The following is a 26,742-nucleotide window of genomic DNA, read 5'->3' on the forward strand; positions in this document are numbered from 1 at the left end:
AAATTTTTGGTGAAAAAAACTCAATTAATTGAAGAAAAATTGGAAAAAAAGCAGAAAAAAATGGCCAAAAATCGCCAAAAATTCCCCAAAATCGCCAAAAAAATTCCAAAAAAATTCCAAAAAAATTCCCAGAAGTTTTAGGAAATTTCTTTGAAATTTTAGGGGGAAAAAAGTCAATTTATGGAGAAAAAAAAAAACCAAAAAATTGAAGAAAAATTGGAAAAAAATCAGAAAAAAAATGTTGAAAAATTGCCAAAAAACCCAAAAATTCCTTTAAAAATTCTCAAATATTTTAGGGAACTTCTGTTAAATTTTAGGGGGAAAAAATTCAATTTATGGAGAAAAAAATCCCAAAGAAAATCGAAGGAAAATGGGAAAAAATCGGAAAAAAATGGCAAAAAATCGCCAAAAATCCCCCAAAAATCGCCAAAAAAATTCCCAAAAATTCCCAAAATTCCCAAATTCCCGAAATCCCCGAATTCCGGCGTTGCAGAGCGACGAGCTGGGCGTGCAGAAGCGCCTGCGCACCTGGCCCAGGTGGGACCAAGGGCCCCAAAAAATACCAAAAAATTCCTTTAAAAATCCCAAAAAATTCCTTAAAAAAATCCTAAAAAATTCCTTAAAAAATCCCCAAAAATTCCGTTAAAAATTCCTAAAAATTTAAAAGAAAAGAATCAATTAATGGAGAAAAAAATACCAAAAAAATTCTTTAAAAATTGAAGAAAAATGGGAAAAAGGTCAGAAAAAAATGGCGAAAAATCACCAAAAATCCCCAAAAATTCCTAAAAAAATCCCAAAAAATTCCTTTAAAAATTCCCAAAAATTTTAGGGGATTTCTTTGAAATTTTAGGGGGAAAAAAATCGATTAATGGAAGAAAAACGGGCAAAAAAATCAGAAAAAAATGGCAAAAAATGGCCTAAAATCGCCAAAAAATCACCAAAAATCGCCAAAAAAACTCCCAAAGATTCCTTTAAAAATTCCTAAAAATTCCCAAAACTTCCCAAAATTCCCAAATTCCCGAAATCCCCGAATTCCGGCGTTGCAGAGCGACGAGCTGGGCGTGCAGAAGCGCCTGCGCACCTGGCCCAGGTGGGACCAAGAGCCCCAAAAAATCCCAAAAAATTCCTTTAAAAATCCCAAAAAATTCCTTTAAAAAATCCTAAAAATATCCTTAAAAAATCCCCAAAAATTCCGTTAAAAATTCCTAAAAATTTAAAAGAAAAGAATCAATTAATGGAGAAAAAAATACCAAAAAAATTCTTTAAAAATTGAAGAAAAATGGGAAAAAGGTCAGAAAAAAATGGCGAAAAATCACCAAAAATCCCCAAAAATTCCTAAAAAAATCCCAAAAAATTCCTTTAAAAATTCCCAAAAATTTTAGGGAATTTCTTTGAAATTTTAGGGGGAAAAAAATCAATTAATGGAAGAAAAATTGGAAAAAAATCAGAAAAAAATGGCAAAAAATGGCCTAAAATCGCCAAAAAATCACCAAAAATCGCCAAAAAAACTCCCAAAGATTCCTTTAAAAATTCCTAAAAATTCCCAAAACTTCCCGGAATTCCCGAATTCCCGAAATCCCCGAATTCCGGCGTTGCAGAGCGACGAGCTGGGCGTGCAGAAGCGCCTGCGCACCGAGGTGATCCAGCTCGAGGACACGCTGGCCCAGGTGCGCAAGGAGTACGAGATGCTGCGCATCGAGTTCGAGCAGAACCTGGCGGCCAACGAGCAGGCAGGTGAGAGCACACCTGGGACAGGTGAGAGCACACCTGGACAGGTGAGAGCACACCTGGGACAGGTGAGAGCACACCTGGGCACACCTGGGATACACCTGGGATACACCTGGGCACACCTGGGACAGGTGAGAGCACACCTGGGCACACCTGGGATACACCTGGGACAGGTGAGAGCACACCTGGGACAGGTGAGAGCACACCTGGGCACACCTGGGATACACCTGGGACAGGTGAGAGCACACCTGGGCACACCTGGGATACACCTGGGACAGGTGAGAGCACACCTGGGACAGGTGAGAGCACACCTGGGCACACCTGGGATACACCTGGGATACACCTGGGCACACCTGGGACAGGTGAGAGCACCTGGGCACACCTGGGATATACCTGGGCACACCTGGGACAGGTGAGAGAACACCTGGGCACACCTGGGCACACCTGGGATACACCTGGGACAGGTGAGAGCACACCTGGACAGGTGAGAGCACACCTGGGATACACCTGGGCACACCTGGGACAGGTGAGAGCACACCTGGGATACACCTGGGACAGGTGAGAGCACACCTGGGCACACCTGGGATATACCTGGGCACACCTGGGCACAGCTGAGGGCACCTGGGCACACCTGGGCACACCTGGGATACACCTGGGCACAGCTGGGATACACCTGGGCACACCTGGGATACACCTGGGATACACCTGGGATACACCTGGGCACACCTGGGATACACCTGGGCACACCTGGGATACACCTGGGATACACCTGGGCACACCTGGGCACAGCTGAGGGCGCCTGGGCACACCTGGGCAGATGAAAACACACCTGAGCATACTTGGGGATGTCTGGGGGGCGCTGTCTCACCTGGGCAGTGTTACCTGTGTCCTGTCTGATCTCACCTGTGCCTTACATGTCTGATTTCACCTGTGCCTCACCTGTCTGATCTCACCTGTCTGATCTCACCTGTCCTCACCTGTGCCTCACCTATTTGATCTCACCTGTCTGTTCTCACCTGTCTGATCTCACCTGTGCCTTACATGTCTGATCTCACCTGTTTCTCACCTGTCTGATCTCACCTGAGCCTCACCTGTCTGGTCTCACCTGTCTGATCTCACCTGAGCCTCACCTGTCTGGTCTCACTTGTCTGATCTCACCTGAGCCTCACCTGTCTGGTCTCACCTGTCTGATCTCACCTGAGCCTCACCTGTCTGGTCTCACCTGCCTCTCACCTGCCTCTCACCTCTGCCTCAGTTGTCTCTCATCTGTGTCTCACGTATCTGATGTCACCTGTTCCTCACCTCTCACCTGTGTCTCACCTGTCTCTCATTTATCTCTCACCTGTTTGGTCTCACCTGTGTCTCATCTGTGTGGTCTCACCTGAGGTGTCTCACCTGGAATCAGAACCACCAGCTCAGACACCTGTCCTGTCCCACCTGTGCCTCACTTGTGTCTCACCTGTGCCCCACCTGTGTCCCACGTGTGCCTCACCTGTGTGGTCTCACCTCTGTCTCACCTGTGTCTCACCTGTGCCTCACGTGTCTCTTACCTGTCTCTCACCAGTCTCTCCCGTTTCTCCCCCGTTTCTCCCCAGTTTCTCACCTGTCTCTCACCTGTCTCTCACCTGTGTTTCCCCGCTGTCTCACCTGTCTGATCTCACCTGTCTCCCACCTGTGGTCTCTCACCTGTGGTGTCTCACCTGTCTGGTCTCACCTGTGGTCTCTCACCTGTGGTGTCTCACCTGCAGGCCCCATTAACCGCGAGATGCGGCACCTGATCAGCTCCCTGCAGAACCACAACCACCAGCCCAGACACCTGTCCTGTCCCACCTGTGCCTCACCTGTGTCCCACCTGTCTCTCACCTGTGCCTCACCTGTGCCTCACCTGTGCCTCACGTGTCTCTCACCTGTGTCTCACCTGTGTTTCCCCAGTCTCTCACCTGTCTCTCACCTGTCTCTCACTTGTCTGATCTCACCTGTTTCCCCTGTCTCTCCCCTGTTTTTCCCCAGCCTCTCACCTGTCTCTCACCTGTATCTCACCTGTCTCTCACCTGTCTCTCATCTGTGTTGTCTCACCTGTGGTGTCGCACCTGTGTTTCCCCAGTTTCTCACCTATGTCTCACCTCTCACCTCTCACCTGTGGTGTCTCACCTGTCTGATCTCAGCTGTCTCCCACCTGTGGTCTCTCACCTGTGGTGTCTCACCTGTCTGGTCTCACCTGTGCCTCACCTGTGGTCTCTCACCTGTGGTCTCTCACCTGTGGTGTCTCACCTGCAGGCCCCATTAACCGCGAGATGCGGCACCTGATCAGCTCCCTGCAGAACCACAACCACCAGCCCAGACACCTGTCCTGTCCCACCTGTGCCTCACCTGTGTCCCACCTGTGCCTCACCTGTGTCCCACCTGTGCCTCATCTGTGCCTCTCCTGTGTTTCCCCTCTCACCTGTCTCTTGTCTCTCACCTGTGTCTCACTTGTCTCTCTCACCTCTGTCTCACCTGTGCCTCGCTTGTGTCTCACCTGTGTCTCACCTGTTTCTCTCCTGTTTTTCCCCTGTGTTTCCCCAGTCTCTCACCTGTGTCTTACCTCTTACCTGTCTCTCACCTGTGGTGTCTCACCTGTGTGGTCTCACCTGTGGTGTCTCACCTGTCAGATCTCACCTGTCTCTCACCTGTGGTCTCTCACCTGTGGTCTCTCACCTGCGGTGTCTCACCTGCAGGCCCCATTAACCGCGAGATGCGGCACCTGATCAGCTCCCTGCAGAACCACAACCACCAGCTCAAGGGCGACGTGCAGCGCTACAAGCGCAAACTGCGCGAGGTGCAGGCCGAGATCAACAAGGTGGGCGGGGCCACAAAATCCTCGGGGGTGTGGCTTAAAGGGGGGGGTGCGGTCGCTTTGAGTGGGCGTGGCCTCTTTAAGAGCGTTGTTTTTTTAAGAGGGTGTGGTCCCTTTAAGAGGGGGTGTGGTCTCTTTGACGGTGGGTATGGTGGCTTTAAGAGGGGGTGTGGTTCCTTTAAGAAAGGGGCGTGGCCACTGAGTGGGTGTGGTCTCTTCAAGAAAGGGGTGTGGTGACATTGATTGGGTGTGGTCCCTTTAAGAGGGTGTAGTTCCTTTAAGGAGGAGTAGTTCCTTTAAGAAAGGGGCGTGGTTACTTTGAGCGGGTGTGGTCCCTTTAAGTGCATTGGTTTTTAAGAGGGTGTGGTCCCTTTAACAAAGGGGCGTGGCCACTTTGGGTGTGGTCTCTAAGTGCATTTTTTTTAAGAGGGTGTGGTCCCTTTAAGAGGGGGTGTGGTTCCTTTAAAAAAGGGGCGTGGCCACTTTGAGTGGGCGTGGTTTCTAAGCACATTGGTTTTTTAAGAGGGTGTGGTCCCTTTAAGAGAGGGTGTGGTTCATTTAAGAAAGGGGCGTGGCCACTTTGGGTGTGGTCTAAGTGCATTGTTTTTTCAAGAGAGCGTGGTGCCTTTAAGAAGGGGTGTGGTTCCTTTAAGAAAGGGGCGTGGTCACCTTGAGTAGGTGTGGTCCCTTTAAGAAAGGGGTGTGATCACTTTAAGAGTGGGTGTGGCCCCTTTGAGAGTGGGTGTGGTCTCTTTTAGAGGGTGTGGCCCCTTTAAGGAGCTGTGATCACTTTGAGAATGGGTGTGGTCCCTTCAAGAGTGGGCGTGGCCCCTTTAAGAGTGGGCGTGGTCCCTTTAGGATGGGAGTGGTCTCTTTAAGAGGAGGTGCGGTCTCTTTAAGAGGGGGTGTGGCTCCTTTAAGAGGGGCGTGGTCCATTTCAAACTGGGCATGGTTCCTTTAAAACTGGGCGTGGTCTCTTTAAGAGGGGGCGTGGTCTCGTTAAGGGAGTGCGATTCCTCTGAGAGGGGCGTGGGCCCTTTAAGACTGGGTGGGCGTGGTTTAAAGGGGCGTGGTTTTTTTTTAAAAAAAAGGCTGTGGCTCCTTTAAGATCCGGGTGGGTGTGGCTTAAAGGGGCGCGGCCTGCTTCAAAAAGGGACGCGATCCCTTTAAGGAGAAAGGGGAGATTTGCGTAGGCGTGGCCCCTTTAAGAAAGGGTGGGGCATTAATGGGGTGTGGCCCGAGTGGGCGTGTCCCCCTGACTCCTCCCCCTTTTCTCTTCCAGCTCCGCCTCCAGGCCAGCGGGGCCCCGCCCCCGCCCACCCCGGCCCCGCCCCCACCCCCTCCCCCTTCCTCCTCCAGCTCCTCCTCCTCCTCAGGCCCCGCCCCCTCCTCGAGCTCCGCCCCTCCCCCAGAGGAAACCCCGCCCCCCACCCCCGCCCCTCCCCCCTCCGATGACAAAGAGGGCGTGGCCTCCTCCGGCCCCGCCCCCTCCCAGGACCCTCCCCCAAACCCGCCCCACCCCCGCCCAAGGAGGAGGAGGAGGAGCCCCCGGGCCCCTCCCCCACCCCTAACCCCGCCCCCCAGGCTCCCCAAGCCCCGCCCCCTCCCAGGCCGCCGGCCCCGCCCCCTCCCAGGCCCCGCCCCGAGCGGGGGGTGGGGGGAGGGGCGCGGGGGGAGGGGCGGGAGCGGCCCAAGGGCGGGGCCGAGGAGGGCAAGAAGAAAGACTCGGAGGTGCTGAAGCAGCTGAGGGCGGAGCTCAAGTGAGTGGGGGGCGGGGCTATGCTAATGGGATGCTAATGAGGGGGCTGGGAGGGGTTCTGGGCGGAGCTGAGGGGATTTGGAGGGGTTTGGAGGGGAATTGGGGGCGGAGTCGGGGGATTTTGGGGGAGTTGGGAGGGGTTTGGGGGGTCTTAAATTGGTGTCTATGCAAATTAGATGCTAATGAGATGCTAATGAGGGGCCTGGGAGGTGTTCTGGGCGGAGCTGAGGGGATTTGGGAGGATTGGGGGGGGAATTGGGGGCAGAGTCGGGGGATTTTGGGGAACTGGGAGGGGTTTGGGGGGTTTTTAAATGGGTGGTTATGCAAATGAGATGGTAATGAGGGATCTGGGAGGGTTTCTGGGCGGAGCTGAGGGTATTTGGGAGGAATTGTGGGAGGAGTCGGGATTTTGGAGGAGTTCGGAGGTGTTTAAAAGCGTGTTTATGCAAATGAGATGTTAATGAGGGGGCTGGGAGGGGTTCTGGGCGGAGCTGAGGGGATTTGGGGGGAATTGTGGGAGGAGTCAAGGGATTTTGGGGGAATTGGGAGGGGTTGGGGGGTTAAAATGGGTATTTATGCAAATTAAATGCAAATGAGATGTTAATGAGGGACCTGGGAGGTGTTCTGGGCGGAGCTGAGGGGATTTGGGAGGATTGGGGGGGGAATTGGGGGCGGAGTCGGGGGATTTTGGGGAACTGGGAGGGGTTTGGGGGGTTTTAAAATGGGTGGTTATGCAAATGAGATGGTAATGAGGGATCTGGGAGGGTTTCTGGGCGGAGCTGAGGGTATTTGGGAGGAATTGTGGGAGGAGTCGGGATTTTGGAGGAGTTCGGAGGTGTTTAAAAGCGTGTTTATGCAAATGAGATGCTAATGAGGGGGCTGGGAGGGGTTCTGGGCGGAGCTGAGGGGATTTGGGAGGATTGGGGGGGGAATTGGGGGCGGAGTCGGGGGATTTTGGGGAACTGGGAGGGGTTTGGGGGGTTTTGAAATGGGTGGTTATGCAAATGAGATGGTAATGAGGATTCTGGGAGGTGTTCTGGGTGGAGCTGAGGGGGTTTGGAGGGGAATTGGGGGCGGAGTCGGGGGATTTTGGGGGAGTTGGGAGGGGTTTGGGGGGTTAAAATGGGTATTTATGCAAATTAAATGCAAATGAGATGCTAATGAGGGGCCTGGGAGGTGTTCTGGGCGGAGCTGAGGGGATTTGGGAGGATTTGGGGGGGGAATTGGGGGTGGAGTCGGGGGATTTTGGGGAACTGGGAGGGGTTTGGGGGGTTTTAAAATGGGTGGTTATGCAAATGAGATGGTAATGAGGATTCTGGGAGGGGTTCTGGGTGGAGCTGAGGGGATTTGGGGGGAATTGTGGGAGGAGTCAGGCGATTTTGGGGGAGTTGGGAGGGGTTTTGGGGGGCTTTAATTGCTGCTTATGCAAATTATATGCTAATGAGGGGTGGGAGGGGTTCTGGGCGGAGCTGAGGGGATTTGGGGGGAATTGTGGGAGGAGTCAAGGGATTTTGGGGGAATTGGGAGGGGTTTGGGGGGGTTAAAATGGGTGCTTATGCAAACTAGATGCAAATGAGATGGTAATGAGGGATCTGGGAGGGGTTCTGGGCGGAGCTGAGAGGATTTGGGGGAGTTTGGAGGGGAATTGGGGGCGGAGTCAGGGGATTTTGGGGGAGTTGGGAGGGGTTTGGGGGGTCTTAAATTGGTGTCTATGCAAATTAGATGCAAATGAGATGCTAATGAGCGGGGTGGGAGGTGTTCTGGGCGGAGCTGAGGGGATTTGGGGGGTTTGGAGGGGAATTGGGGGCGGAGTCGGGGGATTTTGGGGAATTGGGAAGGGTTTGGGGTTGTTTGTGTGTTTATGCAAATTAGATGCAAATGAGGTACAAATGAGGGGGGGAGGGCTTAGGGAGATTGGCCTTCGGGGCCAATTTTTGGGGGTTTTGGGGCGAAATAAAAAGGGGTGGAGCCAAATAAATGGGTGTGGCAAATTTTGAATATGCAAATGAGATGCAGATTCTAAGAGGGAGTCCCAGGAAATTCAGTTTGGGGTCGATTTTTTGGGGCCCATCAGTGCCAATTTTTGGGGGTTTTGGGGCGAAATAAAAAGGGGTGGAGCCGAACAGATGGGCACAGCAATTTTGGATATGCAAATGAGATGCAAATGAGATGCAAATGAGCTGCAGATTCTAAGAGGGAGTCGCAGGAAATTCAGTTTAGGATCGATTTTTGGGGTCTTTCAGTGCCAATTCTTGGGGGTTTTGGGGTGAAATAAAAAGGGGTGGAGCCAAATGAGTGGGTGGGTGTGACCAACATAAATATGCAAATGACATGCAAGTGAGCTGCAGATTCTAAGATGAAATACTCAGGAAATTCAGTTTGGGTTCGATTTTTGGGGTCTTTCAGTGCCTTTTTTGGGGGGTTTTGGGGGTGAAATAAAAAGGGGTGGAGCCGAATGGATGGGCGCGGCAAATTTTGGAATATGCAAATGAGATGCAAATGAGACATAGATTCTACAAGGAAGGTTCAGGAAATTCAGTTTAGGGTCAATTTTTGGAGCCCTTCAGTGCCAATTTTTGGGGTGAAATAAAAGGGGAGGAGCCAAATTGATGGCACGGCAATTTCTTGACTATGCAAATGAGATGCAAATGAGATGCAGATTCTAAGAGAAAGTCCCAGGAAATTCAGTTTGGGGTCGATTTTTGGGGCCCTTCAGTGCCAATTTTTGGGGCTTTTTGGGGTGAAATAAAAGGGGAGGAGCCAAACAGATGGGCACGGGAATTTTGGATATGCAAATGAGATGCAAATGAGATGCAGGTTCTGCAGGGAAATCACAGGAAATTTAGTTTGGGTTCGATTTTTGGGGCTTTTCAGTGCCAATTTTTGGGGTTTTGGGGCGAAATAAGAAGGGGTGGAGCTGAATGGATGGGCACAGCAAATTTTAGAATATGCAAATGAGAATCAAATGAGATGCAAATGAGGTGCAGATTTTAAGAGGAAGTTGCAGGAAATTCAGCTTGGGGTCAATTTTTGAGGCCTTTCAGGACCAATTTTTGGGGATTTTGGGGGTGAAATAAAAAGGGGTGGAGCAAAAAAAATGGGTGTGTGTGATCAATATAAATATGCAGATGACATGCAAATTAGATGCAGATTCTAAGAGGGAGTCGCAGGAAATTCAATTTAGGATCGATTTTTGGGGCCCTTCAGTGCCAATTTTTGGGGGTTTTGGGGCGAAATAAAAAGGGGTGGAGCCGAGCGGATGGGCGCGGCGAATTTTAGAGCATGCAAATGAGATGCAAATGAGGCGGGAACGCCTTCCCCCCCCAGGAAGGCGCAGGAGAACCAGAAGGAGATGAAGCTGCTGCTGGACATGTACAAATCGGCGCCCAAAGAGCAGCGCGACAAGGTGACGCTCATGGCCGCCGAGAGGAAGAGCAAGGCCGAGGTAATTAGCGGGGCTCGTTAATCGGCGACTAATTAACGGCTAATAACCCATTGGTCAGCGGTTAATTAACGAGCTGGAGGAGCTGCGGGGGCAGAGACAAAAATGACCAGGGTCGTTAGTTGTTCCCATTAATTGCTGGGGGTTAATTAGCTAGATATCGATCAGTTAGCGATTAATTAGTGATTAATTAGCAGTTAATTAACGAGCTGGAGGAGCTGTGGGGGCGCTGGCAGCGCCAGAGACAAAAATTACCCGTGGTCGTTAATTGTTTTGGTTAATTGCTATGGGTTAATTAGCTAGGTATTGATCAGTTAGTGATTAATTAGTGACTAATTAGTGGTTAATTAATGAGCTGGAGGAGCTGCGGGGCCAGAGACAAAAATTACCTGGGTCGTTAATTGTCCCTGTTAATTGCTATGGGTTAATTAGCTAGATATCTATCAGTCAGTGATTAATTAGTGATTAATTAGCGGTTAATTAATGAACTGGAGGAGCTGCGGGGGCGCTGGCGGGAGCTGGAGGAGCGCGAGCGCCGCCAGAGCAAGAAGCTGATATTGGTTCCTATTGGTTAAACAACTAAGCAATTAGCAATAAACGGCTAATTAGTGACTAATTAATGATTAATTAACATTAATTAACGAGCTGGAGGAGCTGCGGGGGCGCTGGCGGGAGCTGGAGGAGCGCGAGCGCCGCCAGAGCAAGAAGCTGGCGTTGGTTCCTACCGGTTAAGTAACTGAATAATTAGCAATTAACGGGTAATTAGTGACTAATTAGTGACTAATTAGTGATTAATTAACGGTAATTACGGAGCTGGAGGAGCTGTGGGGGAGCTGGCGGGAGCTGGAGGAGCGCGAGCGGCGCCAGAGCAAGAAGCTGGCGTTGGTTCCTATTGGTTCCTATTGGTTAAATAACCAAACAACTAGCAATAAACGGCTAATTAGTGACTAATTAGTGATTAATTAACATTAATTAACGAGCTGGAGGAGCTGCGGGGGCGCTGGCGGGAGCTGGAGGAGCGCGAGCGCCGCGAGAGCAAGAAGCTGGCGGACGAGGAGGCGCTGCGGCGGCTGCGGCTCAGCGAGGAGCAGATCGAGCACCTGCAGAGGCGCCTGGCGGCCACCAAACAGGTGAGAACACCTGGGGCAGGTGAGGCACACCTGGGACAGGTGAGAGAACACCTGGGATAGGTGAGGCACGGCTGGGGCAGGTGAGGCACACCTGGGGCAGATCGAGCACCTGCAGAGGCGGCTGGCGGCCACCAAACAGGTGAGAGAACACCTGGGGCAGGTGAGGCACAGGTGAGGCACGGCTGGGGCAGGTGAGGCACGGCTGGGGTAGGTGAGACACGGCTGGGCACAGCTGGGACAGGTGAGGCACACATGGGCACACCTGGGACAGGTGAGGCACAGCTGGGTACACCTGGGACAGGTGAGGGCACAGCTGGGTACACCTGGGACAGGTGAGGCACAGCTGGGTACACCTGGGACAGGTGAGGGCACAGCTGGGACACACCTGGTATACCCAGGACAGGTGAGGCACACCTGGCACACCTGTTCCGTTGTGTCGGCCATCTTGTCCCATTCCTTGATGTTTGTCGCCTGGCCCCGCCCACTGATGGCGGCCATCTTGCCCACCCCACTGCCATGTTTCCTCCCTCATTGCGAGCGGCCATGTTGCCCGCCCCACTGCCGCCATGTTGCCCGCCCCACTGCTGGCAGCCATCTTGCCCACCATGCTGATGGCGGCCATCTTGCCCGCCCCACTGCCGCCATGTTGCCCGCCCCACTGCCGGCAGCCATCTTGCCCACCATGCTGGTGGCGGCCATCTTGCCCACCCCACTGCCGCCATGTTGCCCGCCTCACTGCCGGCAGCCATCTTGCCCGCTCCATCGCCTCCACCATCTTGCCCGCCCCGCTGCCGCCGCGTTCCCCTCCCCGCCGCCGCCGCCGCCGCCACGTTTGTCCCCCCGCCGCGCTGACGCCGCCGCGTTGCCGCCGCGCAGGAGGAGGAGGCGCTGCTGTCGGAGATGGACGTGACGGGCCAGGCCTTCGAGGACATGCAGGAGCAGAACCTGCGGCTGCTGCAGCAGCTGCGCGAGAAGGACGACGCCAACTTCAAGCTGATGTCGGAGCGCATCAAGGCCAACCAGATCCACAAGCTGCTGCGCGAGGAGAAGGACGAGCTGGCCGAGCAGGTGCTGGCCCTCAAGGCCCAGGTCAGGCCCCGGAAACTCATTAATTAGTCGTTAATTAGTAATTAATTACATTTTAATGGTTGTTAATAATGATTTATTAGTTATTAGTATATATTATTAGCTGTCTATTAGCCATTAATGGCACTAATGAGCCGGCCGAGCAGGTGCTGGCCCTCAAGGCCCAGGTCAGGACCCGGAAAATCATTAATTAGTCGTTAATTCGTAATTAATTACATTTTAATGGTTGTTAATAATGATTTATTAGTTATTAATAGCTATTATTAGCTGTCTAATAGCCGCTAATGATATTAACGAGCCGGCCGAGCAGGTGCTGGCCCTCAAGGCCCAGGTCAGGCCCCGAAAACTCATTAACTAGTCGTTAATTAGTAATTAATTAATTATTAATAGGCATTAATAGTCCTTTATTAATTAGTAATAAGGTTTATTAGCTGCCTAATAGCCATTGATGATATTTACGAGCTGGTCGAGCAGGTGCTGCTCAAGGCCCAGGTCAGGCCCCGAAAAAATCATTAATTAGTCGTTAATTAGTAATTAATTAATTATTAATAGGCATTAATAATGATTTATTAGTTATTAATAGCTATTATTAGCTGTCTAATAGCCGCTAATGATATTAACGAGCCGGCCGAGCAGGTGCTGGCCCTCAAGGCCCAGGTCAGGCCCCGAAAAAATTATTAATTAGTCGTTAATTAGTCATTAATTAATTATTAGTAGGTATTAGTAGCTATTTAATAGTTATTAATAGCTATTATTAGCTGTCTATTAGCCATTAATGGCATTAATGAGCCGGCCGAGCAGGTGCTGGCCCTCAAGGCCCAGGTCAGTCCCTGGAAAATCATTAATTAGTCGTTAATTAGTAATTAATTAATTATTAGTAGGCATTAATAGCTATTTATTAGTTGTTAATTGGGTTTATTAGGTGTCTAATAGCCATTAATGAGCCGGCCGAGCAGGTGCTGGCCCTCAAGGCCCAGGTCAGGCCCCGAAAAAATCATTAATTAGTCGTTAATTAGTAATTAATTAATTATTAATAGGCATTAATAGTGATTTTTTAGTTATTAATAGCTATTATTAGCTGTCTAATAGCCACTAATGATATTAACGAGCTGGCCGAGCAGGTGCTGGCCCTCAAGGCCCAGGTCAGGCCCCGGAAAATCATTAATTAGTCGTTAATTAGTAATTAATTAATTATTAATATACACTAATAGCTATTTATTAGTTATTAATTGGGTTTATTAGCTACTAATTGTTATTAATTTGTTAATTATTCGCTTATCTCTATTAGTTATTATTAGCAATTATTAACCGGCAGCCATTAATGAATTATTAATGATTGCTAATTGCTGCTAATAATTGCAATTAATTATTAATTATCCCCAATTATTAATAATAGCAATTAGTGCGTTTCTAATAATGCTCGAAGTCCAACCCTTAACGAGCTGGATTTGCTAATTAGTGATTAATTACTAATTAATTACCTATGCAGCTGCAGGAGGCTAATTAGTCCTTAATTAATTCCTAATAATTGGCTAATAATCACCTAATTAGGGCTGAAATTGCCCGAATTTTAGCTATTAACGAGCCGATTTCGCTAATTAGCGGTTAATTAGTGACTAATTAATTACCAGAGCAGGTGGAGGCGCAGCTGCAGGTGCTGCAGACGCCCAAAGAGATTAATTAGCACTTAATTACCGCTAATAATTGCCTAATAATCAGCTAATTTTGGCTATAAATGGTGCAATTTTGGCTATTAACGAGCCGATTTCGCTAATTAGCGGTTAATTAGTGACTAATTAATTACCGGAGCAGGTGGAGGCGCAGCTGCAAGTGCTGCAGACGCCCAAAGAGATTAATTAGGACTTAATTACCGCTAATAATTGCCTAATAATGAGCTAATTTTGGCTATAAGCGGTGTAATTTTGGCTATTAACGAGCCGATTTCACTAATTAGCCGTTAATTAGTGACTAATTAGCGCTCTGCGCAGGTGGAGGCGCAGCTGCAGGTGGTGCAGAAGCTGGAGGAGAAGCAGCGGGGTGTAATTAGTGCTAATAATCAGTTAATAATGAGCTAATAATCAGCTAATTTTGGCTATAAGCGGCGTTATTTTGGCTATTAACGAGCCGATTTCACTAATTAGTGGTTAATTAATGACTAATTAATTCCCGGCGCAGGTGGAGGCGCAGCTGCAGGTGGTGCAGGAGCTGGAGGAGAAGCAGCAGCCCCTAATTACATCTAATAATGAGCTAATAATCAGCTAATTTTGGCTATAAATGGTGTTATTTTGGCTATTAACGAGCCGATTTCGCTAATTAGCCGTTAATTAGTGACTAATTAACGCCCGGCGCAGGTGGAGGCGCAGCTGCAGGTGGTGCAGAAGCTGGAGGAGAAGGAGCAGGGTGTAATTAGTGCTAATAATTGCCTAATAATGAGCTGATTTTGGCTATAAGCGGCATTATTTTGGCTATTAACGAGCCGATTTCACTAATTAGCCGTTAATTAATGACTAATTAATTCCCGGCGCAGGTGGAGGCGCAGCTGCAGGTGGTGCAGAAGCTGGAGGAGAAGGAGCGGGGGCTGCAGAGCGCCCTCGGCGCCGTGGAGAAGGAGCTGAGCCTGCGCTCGCAGGCGCTCGAGCTGCACAAGAGGAAGGTGAGAGCGGGCGGGGCAGGGGCGGGGCAGGGGCGGGGCAGGGGCGGGGCACAGGTGAGACACAGGTGAGAGACAGGTGAGATACAGGTGTGATACAGGTGAGACACAGGTGAGACACAGGTGAGAGACAGGTGAGAGACAGGTGTGACAGGTGTGATACAGGTGTGATAGGTGTGATACAGGTGTGGCACAGGTGAGACAGGTGAGACACAAGAGAGATACAGGTGACAGGTGTGACACAGGTGAGACAGGTGTGACACAGGTGTGAGGCAGGTGAGACACAGGTGTGAGACAGGTGAGACAGGTGAGATACAGGTGAGAGGTGTGACACAGGTGTGATACAGGTGTGATAAGTGTGACACAGGTGTGACAGGTGTGACAGATGTGACACAGGTGTGACACAGGTGTGACACAGGTGTGATACAGATGTGACACAGGTGTGACAGGTGTGATACAGGTGTGACACAGGTGAGACAGGTGTGAGACAGGTGAGAGAAGTCTGACAGGTGTGGCACAGGTGTGACAGGTGTGACACAGGTGTGACACAGGTGATACAGGTGTGACACAGGTCTGAGACAGGTGAGACTGGTGTGACAGCTATCACAGGTGAGATGCAGGTGTGACAGGTGTGAGACAGGTGAGAGAAGTCTGACAGGTGTGGCACAGGTGTGACAGGTGTGACACAGGTGACAGGTGGGACAGGTGTGTGAGTGACAGGTGAGACACAGGTAAGAGGTGTGACACAGGTGGGACACAGGTGACACAGGTATCACAGGTGTGACAGGTGTGACAGGTGTGATACAGGTGAGACAGGTGTGTGAGTGACAGGTGTGACACAGGTAAGAGAGGTGACACAGGTGTGACACAGGTGGGACAGCTGTTACACAGGTATGACAGGTGAGGTAGGTGTGATAGTTGTGACACAGGTGAGACACAGGTGAGAGACAGGTGTGGCACAGGTGTGCCCAGGTGTGATACAGGTGTATCCCAATGGATCCCAGGTGTGCTCAGGTGTATCTCAGGTGTATCTTAGGTGTATCTTAGGTGTATCCAGGTGTGCTCAGGTGTATCCCAATGGATCTCAGGTGTGCCAAGGTGTGTCCCAATGGATCCCAGGTGTGCCCAGGTATGCCCAGGTGTATCTCAGGTGTATTTCAGGTGTATCTCAGGTGCACTCAGGTGTATCCCAGGTGTATCCCAATGGATCTCAGTTGCACTCAGGTGTATCCCAATGGATGCCAGGTTTATCCAGGTGCGCCCAGGTGTATCCCAGGTGTATCCCAGGTGTATCCCAATGGATCCCAGGTTTATCCAGGTGTATCCCAGGTGCACCCAGGTGTATCCCAGGTGTATCCCAGGTGCACTCAGGTGCACTCAGGTGTATCCCAGGTTTATCCAGGTGCACCCAGGTGTATCCCAGGTGTATCCCAGGTGCACCCAGGCGTATCCCAGGTGTATCCCAGGTGTATCCCAGGTGCACCCAGGTGTATCCAGGTGTATCCAGGTGTATCCCAGGTTTATCCAGGTGTATCCCAGGTTTATCCAGGTGCACCCAGGTGTATCCCAGGTGTATCCAGGTTCATCCAGGTTTACCCAGGTGCACTCAGGTGTATCCCAGGTGTATCCCAGGTGTATCCCAGGTGTATCCCAGGTGCACCCAGGTGTATCCCAGGTGTGTTACCTGCAGGCGGTGGAGGCGGCCCAGCTGGCCGAGGACCTGCGGGCGCAGGGCGAGCACGTGCAGGCGCGGCTGCGGGAGCTGCAGGTGTGACACAGGTGTGACACAGGTGTGACCCAGGTGTGACACAGGTGTGACCCAGGTGTGACACAGGTGTGACCCAGGTGTGCCCAGGTGTATCCCAGGTACACTCAGGTGTATCTCAGGTGTGTCCCAATGGATCCCAGGTTTATCCAGGTGTGCTCAGGTGTATCTCAGGTGCACTCAGGTGTATCCCAGGTGTATCCCAGGTGCACCCAGGTGTGCCCAGGTGTATCCCAGGTGCACCCAGGTGTATCCCAGGTGTATCCCAGGTGCACCCAGGTGTATCCAGGTGTATCCCAGGTGCACCCAGGTGTATCCCAGGTGCACCCAGGTGCACCGAGGTGTATCCCAGGTGTATCTCAGGTGTATCCCAGGTGTGCCCCAGGTGTATCCAGGTGTATCCAGGTGTATCCCAGGTGCGCTCAGGTGTATCCCAGGTTTATCCAGGTGTATCCCAGGTGCACCCAGGTGCACCCAGGTGTATCCCAGGTGCGTTACCTGCAGGCGGTGGAGGCGGCCCAGCTGGCCGAGGACCTGCGGGCGCAGGGCGAGCACGTGCAGGCGCGGCTGCGGGAGCTGCAGGTGTGACACGGGTGTGACACAGGTGTGACACAGGTGTGCCACAGGTGTGACACAGGTGTGCCACAGGTGTGACACAGGTGTGACACAGGTGTGACACAGGTGTGACCCAGGTGTGCCCAGGTGTATCCCAATGGATCTCAGGTTTATTCAGGTGTATCCCAGGTGTGCCCAGGTGTACTCAGGTGTATCCTAATGGATCCCAGGTTTATCCAGGTGTGCTCAGGTGTATCCCAATGGATCCCAGGTGTGTTCAGGTGTATCTCAGGTGTATCCCAATGGATCCCAGGTGCACTCAGGTGTACCCAGGTGTATCCCAGGTGTATCCCAGGTGCACCCAGGTGCACCCAGGTGTATCTCAGGTGCGTTACCTGCAGGCGGTGGAGGCGGCCCAGCTGGCCGAGGACCTGCGGGCGCAGGGCGAGCACGTGCAGGCGCGGCTGCGGGAGCTGCAGGTGTGACACAGGTGTATCCCAATGGATCCCAGGTGTATCCCAGGTTTATCCAGGTGTATCCCAGGTGCACCCAGGTGTATCCCAGGTGTATCTCAGGTGCGTTACCTGCAGGCGGTGGAGGCGGCCCAGCTGGCCGAGGACCTGCGGGCGCAGGGCGAGCACGTGCAGGCGCGGCTGCGGGAGCTGCAGGCCTGCGCCGCCGAGAACCGCGCCGCCAAGGACAAGGAGGCGCTGAGCCTCAAGAGAGCCCAGGTGGGAGAGCGGGAATTCCGGGATTCCGGGGATTTTTGGGAATTTCGGGGGGTTTTGGGAGGGGATTTTGGGGGAAATTTGAGGTTTTTGGGAGATTTGAGAGGGAAATTCGGGGGTTTTGGGGGAACTTTGAGGATTTTGGGGAGATTCTGGGTGGGGTTTTGGGGATTTGGAGAACTCCGGGATTCCGGGGATTTTTGGGAATTTCGGGGGTTTTGGGAGGGGGTTTGAGAGGGAAATTTGGGGGTTTTGGGGGGAAATTTGAGGTTTTTTGGGGAGATTTTGGAGGGAATTTTTTGGGGATTTCGGGGATTTTCGGGAATCGGGGATTTTGGGGGTTCTGGGGATTTTGGGGATTTGGGAATTCCGGGATTTTGGTGATTTTGGGAATTCCGGGATTTGGGAATTCAGGGATTTTGGGGATGTTGGGAAGGGTTTCAGAGGGGATTTTGGGGGGAAATTTGGGGAATTTTGTGAGATTTTGGAGGGAATTTGGGGGATTTTGGGGATTTGGGGATTTTGGGGGGAACTTTGATGATTTTGGGGAGATTCTGGGTGGGATTTTGGGGATTTTGGGAATTCGGGGATTTTGGGGATTTGGGGAATTTCAGGGATTTTAGGGGATTTTGGGAATTTCGGGAATTTCAGGGATTTTGGGGATTTTGGGGATTTCAGGGATTTTGGGAGGGGTTTGGGAGGGGATTTTGGGGGAAATTTGAGGTTTTTGGGAGATTTGAGAGGGAAATTTGGGGGTTTTGGGGGAAAAATTAAGGATTTTGGGGAGATTCTGGGTGGGATTTTGGGGATTTTGGGGATTTTGGGGATTTTGGGAGGGGTTTCAGGGGGGATTTGGGGGAAAATTTGAGGTTTTTGAGGAGATTTTATAGGGAATTTTGGGGATTTTGGCAATTTCAGGGATTTGGGGGATTTCGGGGATTTTGGGAGGGGTTTGGGAGGGGATTTTGGGGGAAATTTGAGGTTTTTGGGGGAGATTTGAGAGGGAAATTTGGGGGTTTTGGGGGGAACTTTGAGGATTTTGGGGAGATTCTGGGTGGGATTTTGGGGATTTTGGGAATTCGGGGATTTTGGGGATTTGGGGATTTTGAGGATTTCGGGGATTTTGGGGATTTGGGGAGGGGTTTCAGGGGGGATTTGGGGGAAAATTTGAGGTTTTTGAGGAGATTTTATAGGGAATTTTGGGAATTTCAGGGATTTTGGGGATTTCGGGGATTTTGGGGATTGTGGGATGGGTTTGGGAGGGGATTTTGGGGGGAACTTAGAGGATTTTTGGAGGGAATTTTGGGGGTTTTGGGGGAAAATTTGAGGTTTTTGGGGAGATTTTGGAGGGAATTTTTGGGGATTTCGGGGATTTTCGGGAATCGGGGATTTTGGGGGTTCTGGGGATTTTGGGGATTTGGGAATTCCGGGATTTTGGTGATTTTGGGAATTCCGGGATTCGGGAATTCAGGGATTTTGGGAATGTTGGGAAGGGTTTCAGAGGGGATTTTGGGGGGAAATTTGGGGAGTTTTGTGAGATTTTGGAGGGAATTTGGGGGATTTTGGGGATTTGGGGATTTTGGGGGGAGCTTTGAGGATTTTGGGGAGATTCTGGGTGGGATTTTGGGGATTTTGGGAATTCGGGGATTTTGGGGATTTGGGGATTTTGAGGATTTCGGGGATTTTGGGGATTTGGGGAGGGGTTTCAGGGGGATTTGGGGGAAAATTTGAGGTTTTTGAGGAGATTTTATAGGGAATTTTGGGAATTTCAGGGATTTTGGGGATTTTGGGGATTTTAGGGATTTGGGGATGGGTTTGGGAGGGGATTTTGGGGGGAACTTAGAGGATTTTGGAGGGAATTTTGGGGTTTTGGGGGAAAATTTGAGGTTTTGGGGAGATTTTGGAGGGAATTTTGGGGGGAAATTTGAGGATTCTGAGGAGACTTTGGAGGGGATTTTGGGGATTTTGGGAATTTTGGGGATCTTGGGGATTTTGGGGGTGATTTTGGGGGGAAATTTGAGGATTTTGGGGAGATATGAGAGGGGATTTTGGGAATTCTGAGGGATTTGGGGGATTTCAGGGATTTGGGGAATTTTGGGGATTTTGGGAGGGGTTTGGGAGGGGATTTTGGGGGAAATTTGAGGATTTTGGGAAGATTTTGGAGGGAATTCTGGGGTTTTGGGGATTTTGGGCATTTCGGGGATTTTGGGCATTTTGGGAGGGGTTTGGGAGGGAATTTTGGGGGGAGATTTTGGAGGGAATTTGGGGAATTTTGGGAGGGGTTTGAGAGGATTTGGGGAAATTTGGGGGAAATTTGAGGATTTTCGGGAGATTTGAGAAGAAAATCTGGGTACTTTGGGGAGATTAAGGAGAGAATTTTGGGGGAAATTTGAGGTTTTTGGGGAGATTTTGAAGAGATTTTTGGGGGGAAATTCGAGGATTTTGAGGAGATTTTGGAGGGGATTTTGGGAATTTTTTGGGCCCGTTCTGGGAATTTTTTGAGCCCATTTCGGGAATTTTTCGGGCCCGTTTTGGGAATTTTCGGGCCAATTTTGGGAATTTTTTGGGCCTATTTAGGGAATTTTTTTGGTCCTATTTTGGGAATTTTTCAGGTCCATTCTGGGCCCATTCTGGGCAGTTTTTGGTCCCATTTGGGAATTTTTTTGGGCCCATTTTGGGAATTTTTTGGGCCCATTTCGGGAATTTTTCGGGCCTGCTTTGGGAATTTTTTGGGCCCGTCTGGGCCCATTTTGGGAATTTTTCGGGCCCATTTTGGGAGTTTTTTGGGCCCATTTTGGGAATTTTTTGGGCTCGTTCTGGGCCCATTTTGGGAATTTTTTTGACCCATTCTGGGAATTTTTTGGGCCTGTTCTGGGCCCGTTTTGGGAATTTTTTGGGCCCGTTCTGGGCCCATTTTGGGAATTTTTTGGACCCATTCTGGGAATTTTTTGGGCCTGTTCTGGGCCCGTTTTGGGAATTTTTTGGGCCTGTTCTGGGAATTTTTTGGTCCCATTTTGGGAATTTTTTGGGCCCATTTTGGGAATTTTTTGGGCCTGTTCTGGGAATTTTCTGGGCCCATTTTGGGAATTTTTCGGGCTCATTTTGGGCTCATTTTGGGAATTTTTCGGGCCCATTCTGGGCCCGTTCTGGCAGTTTTTTCGGGCCCGTTCTGGGTGTTTTTTTCGGCTCGTTCTGGGAATTTTTTGGGATCATTTTGGGAATATTTTGGTCCCATTTTGGGAATTTTTCGGGCCCGTTCTGGGTGTTTTTTTCGGCTCATTCTGGGAATATTTTGGGCTCATTTTGGGAATTTTTCGGGCCCGTTCTGGGTGGTTTTTTCGGCTCATTCTGGGACTATTTTGGGCTCATTTTGGGAATTTTTCGGGCCCGTTCTGGGTGGTTTTTTCGGCTCGTTCTGGGACTATTTTGGGCTCATTTTGGGAATTTTTCGGGCCCGTTCTGGGTGGTTTTTTCGGGCCCGTTCTGGATGTTTTTTCGGGCTCGTTCCGGGCTCGGCGTAATTCCGGCCGCTGCCTGCAGGAGGAGCTGTCGCGGCTGCGCCGGAAGCTGGAGAAGCAGCGCAAGGTCGAGGTCTACGCCGACGCCGACCAGATCCTGCAGGAGGAGATCAAGGAGTACCGGGTGAGCTTCCGGGACCTCCCGGGACCTTCCAGAACTTTCCAGGAGCTCTTGGGACCTTCCGGGACCTTCTGGGACCTCTTGGAACCTTCTGGGACCTTCCGGGACCTTCTGGGATCTCCTGGGATTTTCTGGGAGTTTCTGGAATGTTCTGGAACGTCCCGGGATCTTCTGGGACCTCTTGGAACCTTCTGGGACCTTCCGGGACCTTTAATGATCTTGGTTGACCTTTAATGGCCTTGGTTGACCTTTAACGACCTCAGTTGACCTTTAGTGACCTTGGTTGACCTTTAGTGATTTCAGATTATCTCGGCTGATCCTTGGTTGACCACCGGTGGCTTCAGTTGACCTTTAGTGACTTTAGATTATTTTGGATGACCTTTGGTTGATCTTTGATGGCTTCAGTTGACTTTGGTTGACCTTTAATGACCTTGGTTGACCTTTAATGACTTCAGATTATTTTGGCTGACCCTTTGTTGACCATCGATGGCTTCAGTTGACTTTGGTTGACCTTTAATGACCTTGGTTGACCTTTAATGACCTTGGTTGACCTTTAATTACCTCGGTTGACCTTTAATGACCTTGGTTGACCTTTAATGACCTTGGTTGACCTTTAATGACCTCGGTTGACCTTTAATGACTTTGGTTGACCTTTAACGACCTCGGTTGACCTTTAATGACCTTGGTTGACCTTTAACAATCTCGGTTGACCTTTAATGACCTTGGTTGACCTTCAACGACCTTGGTTGACCTTTAGCGATTTCAGATTATCTTGGCTGACCCTTGGTTGACCACTGGTGGCTTTGGTTGACCTTTAACGATCTTGGTCGGTCTTTAACGATCCCGGTTGATCTTTAACGACTTCAACTGCTCTTGGTTGACTTTGGCTGACCTTTAACGACCATTAATGACCGTTAACGATCTCTAACGACCTCTAACGACCCCGCGCTGACCCGCTGTCGTCCCCGGCCAGGCCCGGCTGACGTGCCCGTGCTGCAACGCGCGCAAGAAGGACGCGGTGCTGACCAAGTGCTTCCACGTCTTCTGCTTCGAGTGCGTCAAGAGCCGCTACGACACGCGCCAGAGGAAGTGCCCCAAGTGCAACGCGGCCTTCGGCGCGCACGACTTCCACCGCGTCTACATCAGCTGAGCGCCGGCGGTCGTCCCGCGGCGGCCAGCGGTCGTCTGCGGTCATCTGTGGTCATCTGCGGTGATCTGCGGTCATCTGTAGTCATCTGTGGTCATCTGTGGTCATCTGTGGTCATCTGTGGTCATCTGCGGTCATCTGTAGTCATCTGTGGTCATCTGTGGTCATCTGTGGTCATCTGTAGTCATCTGTGGTCATCTGTGGTCATCTGCGGTCATCTGTGGTCATCTGTGGTCATCCTTGGTGACCACGGCAACCAACGACCACCCATGGTCACCCAATGTCCATGTTTCGGCGCACACGACTTCCACCGCGTCTGCGTCGGCTGAGCGCCGGCGGTCATCTGTGATGACCAGTGGTCATCTGTGGTCATCTGTGGTCAGCCATGGTCATCTGTGGTCATCTGTGGTCAGCCGTGGTCATCTGTGGTCATCTGTGGTCATCTGCGGTCATCGGTGGTCACCTGCGGTCATCTGCGGTCATCTGCGGTCACCTGTGGTCAGCCGTGGTCATCTGCGGTCATCTGTGGTCATCTGCGGTCATCTGTGTCCATCCTTGGTGACCACGGCAATCAATGGCCACCCATGGTCACCCAATGTCCATCCTTCAGCGCGCACGACGTCCACCGCATCTACATCAGCTGAGCGCCGGCGGTCATCTGTGGTGACCAGCGGTCATCTGCGGTCATCGGTGGTCAGCCATGGTCATCTGTGGTCATCTGCGGTCATCTGTGGTCATCTGTGGTCATCTGTGGTCATCTGCGGTCATCGGTGGTCACCTGCGGTCATCTGCGGTCATCTGCGGTCACCTGTGGTCAGCCGTGGTCATCTGCGGTCATCTGTGGTCATCTGCGGTCATCTGTGTCCATCCTTGGAGACTTATGACCATTGCTGACCACCAGTGATCATCGCTGACCATCACTGACCACCAGTGATGACCGCTGACCATTGCTGACCATCGCTGACCATCGCTGACCATCGCTGACCATCGCTGACCATCGCTGACCATCGCTGACCATCGCTGACCATCACTGACCATCACTGACCATCGCTGACCATCGCTGACCATCACTGACCATCACTGACCATCACTGACCACCAGTGATGACCACTAACCATCGCTGACCACCACTGACCATCGCTGACCACCGCTGACCACCAGTGATGACCACTGACCACCACTGACCATCGCTGATGACCACTGACCACCGCTGACCACTGCTGACCATCACTGACCACCGCTGACCATCACTGACCACCGCTGACCATCACTGACCATCACTGACCACTGCTGACCATCGCTGACCATCGCTGACCACCGCTGACCACCGCTGACCACCACTGACCATCGCTGATGACCACTGACCACCGCTGACCGTCGCTGGCCACCAGTGATGACCACTGACCGTCGCTGACCACCCCGTGCTGACCCGTGCTCACCTCCGCCCACGGCGTGGCCACCCCGCGGTCACTCCTGACCACGCCTTGCTGACCACTGACCGCTCCGTGGTCACTCCGTGCTGACCGCTGACCACCTGTGGTCACCGCTGGCCGCCCCGTGGTGACCAATGGTCAGCTACGGCCACCCCTGGTCACTCCTGACCACCCCAGGCCACCCCTGACCACCCCAAAGTGACCCTTGTCCACCCCTGGTCACTCCAAGGCCACCCCAAAGTGACCACTGACCACCCCAGGCCACCTGTGACCCCCTCAAGTGACCACTGGTCACTCCTGTCCACCCCTGGTCACTCTGCCCACCCCAAAGTGACCACTGGTCACTCCTGTCCACCCCTGGTCACTCTGCCCACCCCAAAGTGACCGCTGGTCACTCCTGCTCCCCCCAAAGTGACCACTGGTCACTCTGCCCACCCCAAAGTGACCACTGGTCACTCTGCCCACCCCAAAGTGACCACTGGTCACTCTTGGTCACTCCAAAGTGACCACTGGTCACTCCAAGGCCACTCCAGAGTGACCACTGACCACCCCCGTGTCCACCTTGCCCCTCCCCCCCCCTCCCAGTGGTCACTTCCCCTTGACCCCTCCCCCAGCCCCTGACCTTTGACCCCTGTCAGGCCCCGCCCCCTTTTCCCCTTCCCAGCCAATAAAATCGCTCGGAGCCGATCCCGCGCTGGGGGCGGAGTCTGTGCGGGGCGGTCACTGATTGGTCACTCAGGGGTCACTCAGTGGTCACTCATTGGTCACTCAGGGGTCACTCAAGGGTCATTGGGGTCACTCAGGGGTCACTCCTTGGTCACTCAGGGGTCATTGGGGGTTGGGGTCACTCATTGGTCACTCATTGGTCACTTGGGGTCACTCGGGGTCACTCAGTGGTCACTCAGTGGTCACTTGGGGTCACTCAGCGGTCACTCATGGGTCACTCAGGGGTCATTGGGGTCACTCGGGTCACTCAGGGTCACCCATTGGTCACTCAGGGGGCACTCACTGGTCACTCAGTGGTCACTCAGGGGTCACTCAGTGGTCACTCAGGGGTCACTCAGGGGTCACTCAGGGTCACTCAGGGGTCACTCAGGGGTCACTCATTGGTCACTCAGGGTCACTCAGGGGTCACTCATTGGTCACTCATTGGTCACTCATTGGTCACTCATTGGTCACTCAGTGGTCACTCATTGGTCACTCAGGGTCACTCATTGGTCACTCAGTGGTCACTCAGTGGTCACTCACTGGTCACTCATTGGTCACTCATGGTCACTCAGGGGTCACTCATTGGTCACTCACTGGTCACTCATTGGTCACTCAGGGTCACTCAGGGGTCACTCGGGTCACTCAGTGGTCACTCAGGGGTCACTCAGGGTCACTCAGGGTCACTCATTGGTCACTCATTGGTCACTCAAGGGTCACTCGGTCACTCATTGGTCACTCATTGGTCACTCATTGGTCACTCAGGGGTCACTCAAGGGTCACTCAGGGTCACTCATTGGTCTCTCACTGGTCACTCAGGGGTCACTCATGGTCACTCAGGGGTCACTCAGGGGTCACTCGGGTCACTCAGTGGTCACTCAGGGGTCACTCAGGGTCACTCAGGGTCACTCATTGGTCACTCATTGGTCACTCAAGGGTCACTCGGTCACTCATTGGTCACTCATTGGTCACTCATTGGTCACTCAGGGGTCACTCAAGGGTCACTCAGGGTCACTCATTGGTCACTCATTGGTCACTCAGTGGTCACTCACTGGTCACTCAGGGGTCACTCATTGGTCACTCAGGGTCACTCAGGGTCACTCATTGGTCACTCAGTGGTCACTCAGGGTCACTCATTGGTCACTCAGTGGTCACTCAGTGGTCACTCATTGGTCACTCAGTGGTCACTCAGTGGTCACTCAGTGGTCACTCAGTGGTCACTCAGTGGTCACTCATTGGTCACTCAGTGGTCACTCATTGGTCACTCAGGGTCACTCATTGGTCACTCAGGGTCACTCAGTGGTCACTCAGTGGTCACTCAGTGGTCACTCATTGGTCACTCAGTGTCACTCAGTGGTCACTCATTGGTCACTCGGGGCGGTTTTGGGGGATTTGGGGACATTCTCGGGAATTTTTGGGGGGAGAAATTTGGGAATTTTGGCGGAATTTAAAGGGAATTTGGGACATTGAGAACTCCAAAAATCCCAGCACGGGGCGGGATCTGGGGGGGGAAATTCGGGATTTGGGGAATTTTGGGAATTTTGGGCGGGATTTGAAGGAATTTTTGGGGTGAATTTTGGGGATTTTGGGGTCATTTCGCGGCGGCACCATCGAGTTCCGGAGGCCTCGCGGGCGGAGCGGCTCCGCCGCGACCATAGAGAGGGGAAAGGGGCGTGGCCAGAGCGGCTCCGTCGTTCCCATGGCAACAGCGGAAGCCGGAAGTGGCGACAGCCGGAAGTGCCAATGGAGCGGCCGGAGGGTAACGGGGAAGGGGGGGAGACGCCAAAAATGCCCCAAAATCGCCCAAAAATGCCCCAAAATCGCCCCAAAAACGCCCCAAAATCGCCCTCGGGACCCCAAAAATCGGATCCGGGAGCCCAAAATTATCAAAAATCGACCCCGAGAGCTCCAAAATCGCCTCAAATTCACCCAAAATCGGCCCCGGAAAACCGAAAATCCCAAAATCGCCCCAAAATTGTCCCAAAATTGTCCCAAAATTGTCCCAAATTGCCCCAAAATTGCCCCAAATTCCCGAATTTCCCGAATTCTTCTCGAGCCCCCCTTGAAAGCCCTGAAGAGTCCAAAAAAATCCCCCCAAAATTAAAAAAAAAATCCTCAAAAATCCCGAAAATCCCCAAA

At 51.8% G+C, this 26,742-nt stretch overlaps 2 protein-coding genes across 4 annotated transcripts in view; both read left to right on the plus strand.

Moving 5' to 3' along the window:
• Positions 1-24,585, plus strand: part of LOC128782752 (E3 ubiquitin-protein ligase BRE1B-like) — a 52,181-nt gene extending 27,596 nt beyond the window's left edge. Inside the window, 11 exon segments of the mRNA XM_053933227.1 lie at positions 1,599-1,734; positions 4,446-4,567; positions 5,847-6,022; positions 6,025-6,324; positions 9,651-9,768; positions 10,746-10,895; positions 11,772-11,984; positions 14,509-14,634; positions 17,542-17,682; positions 21,220-21,321; positions 22,292-24,585. Coding sequence (XP_053789202.1) covers positions 1,599-1,734; positions 4,446-4,567; positions 5,847-6,022; positions 6,025-6,324; positions 9,651-9,768; positions 10,746-10,895; positions 11,772-11,984; positions 14,509-14,634; positions 17,542-17,682; positions 21,220-21,321; positions 22,292-22,468 — 1,761 coding nt within the window. The 3' untranslated portion in view covers positions 22,469-24,585.
• LOC128782751 (DNA-directed RNA polymerase II subunit RPB1) lies at positions 14,644-17,512 on the plus strand. 3 transcript variants are annotated; one of them, XR_008428887.1, is made up of 4 exons: positions 14,644-16,190; positions 16,477-16,989; positions 17,161-17,264; positions 17,442-17,512. XR_008428887.1 is itself a non-coding variant. In XM_053933226.1 (4 exons), exons 1-4 carry the CDS (start codon positions 15,740-15,742, stop codon positions 17,070-17,072), a joined length of 960 nt encoding a protein of 319 aa, XP_053789201.1. In that variant the 5' UTR covers positions 14,644-15,739; the 3' UTR covers positions 17,073-17,087. The 3 variants fall into 3 exon arrangements, 2 of the variants coding, with proteins under 2 accessions (XP_053789201.1, XP_053789200.1); XM_053933226.1 differs by lacking the exons at positions 17,161-17,264; positions 17,442-17,512 and adding an exon at positions 17,034-17,087 and having other exon boundaries at positions 16,477-16,801; positions 16,834-16,978; XM_053933225.1 differs by lacking the exons at positions 17,161-17,264; positions 17,442-17,512 and adding an exon at positions 17,034-17,087 and having other exon boundaries at positions 16,477-16,978.
• Positions 24,586-26,742: the final 2,157 nt, after the last annotated feature.

The sequence above is a fragment of the Vidua chalybeata genome (assembly GCF_026979565.1).
Source record: "Vidua chalybeata isolate OUT-0048 chromosome 37 unlocalized genomic scaffold, bVidCha1 merged haplotype SUPER_37_unloc_2, whole genome shotgun sequence".
In the NCBI taxonomy this organism is placed as follows: Eukaryota; Metazoa; Chordata; class Aves; order Passeriformes; family Viduidae; genus Vidua; species Vidua chalybeata.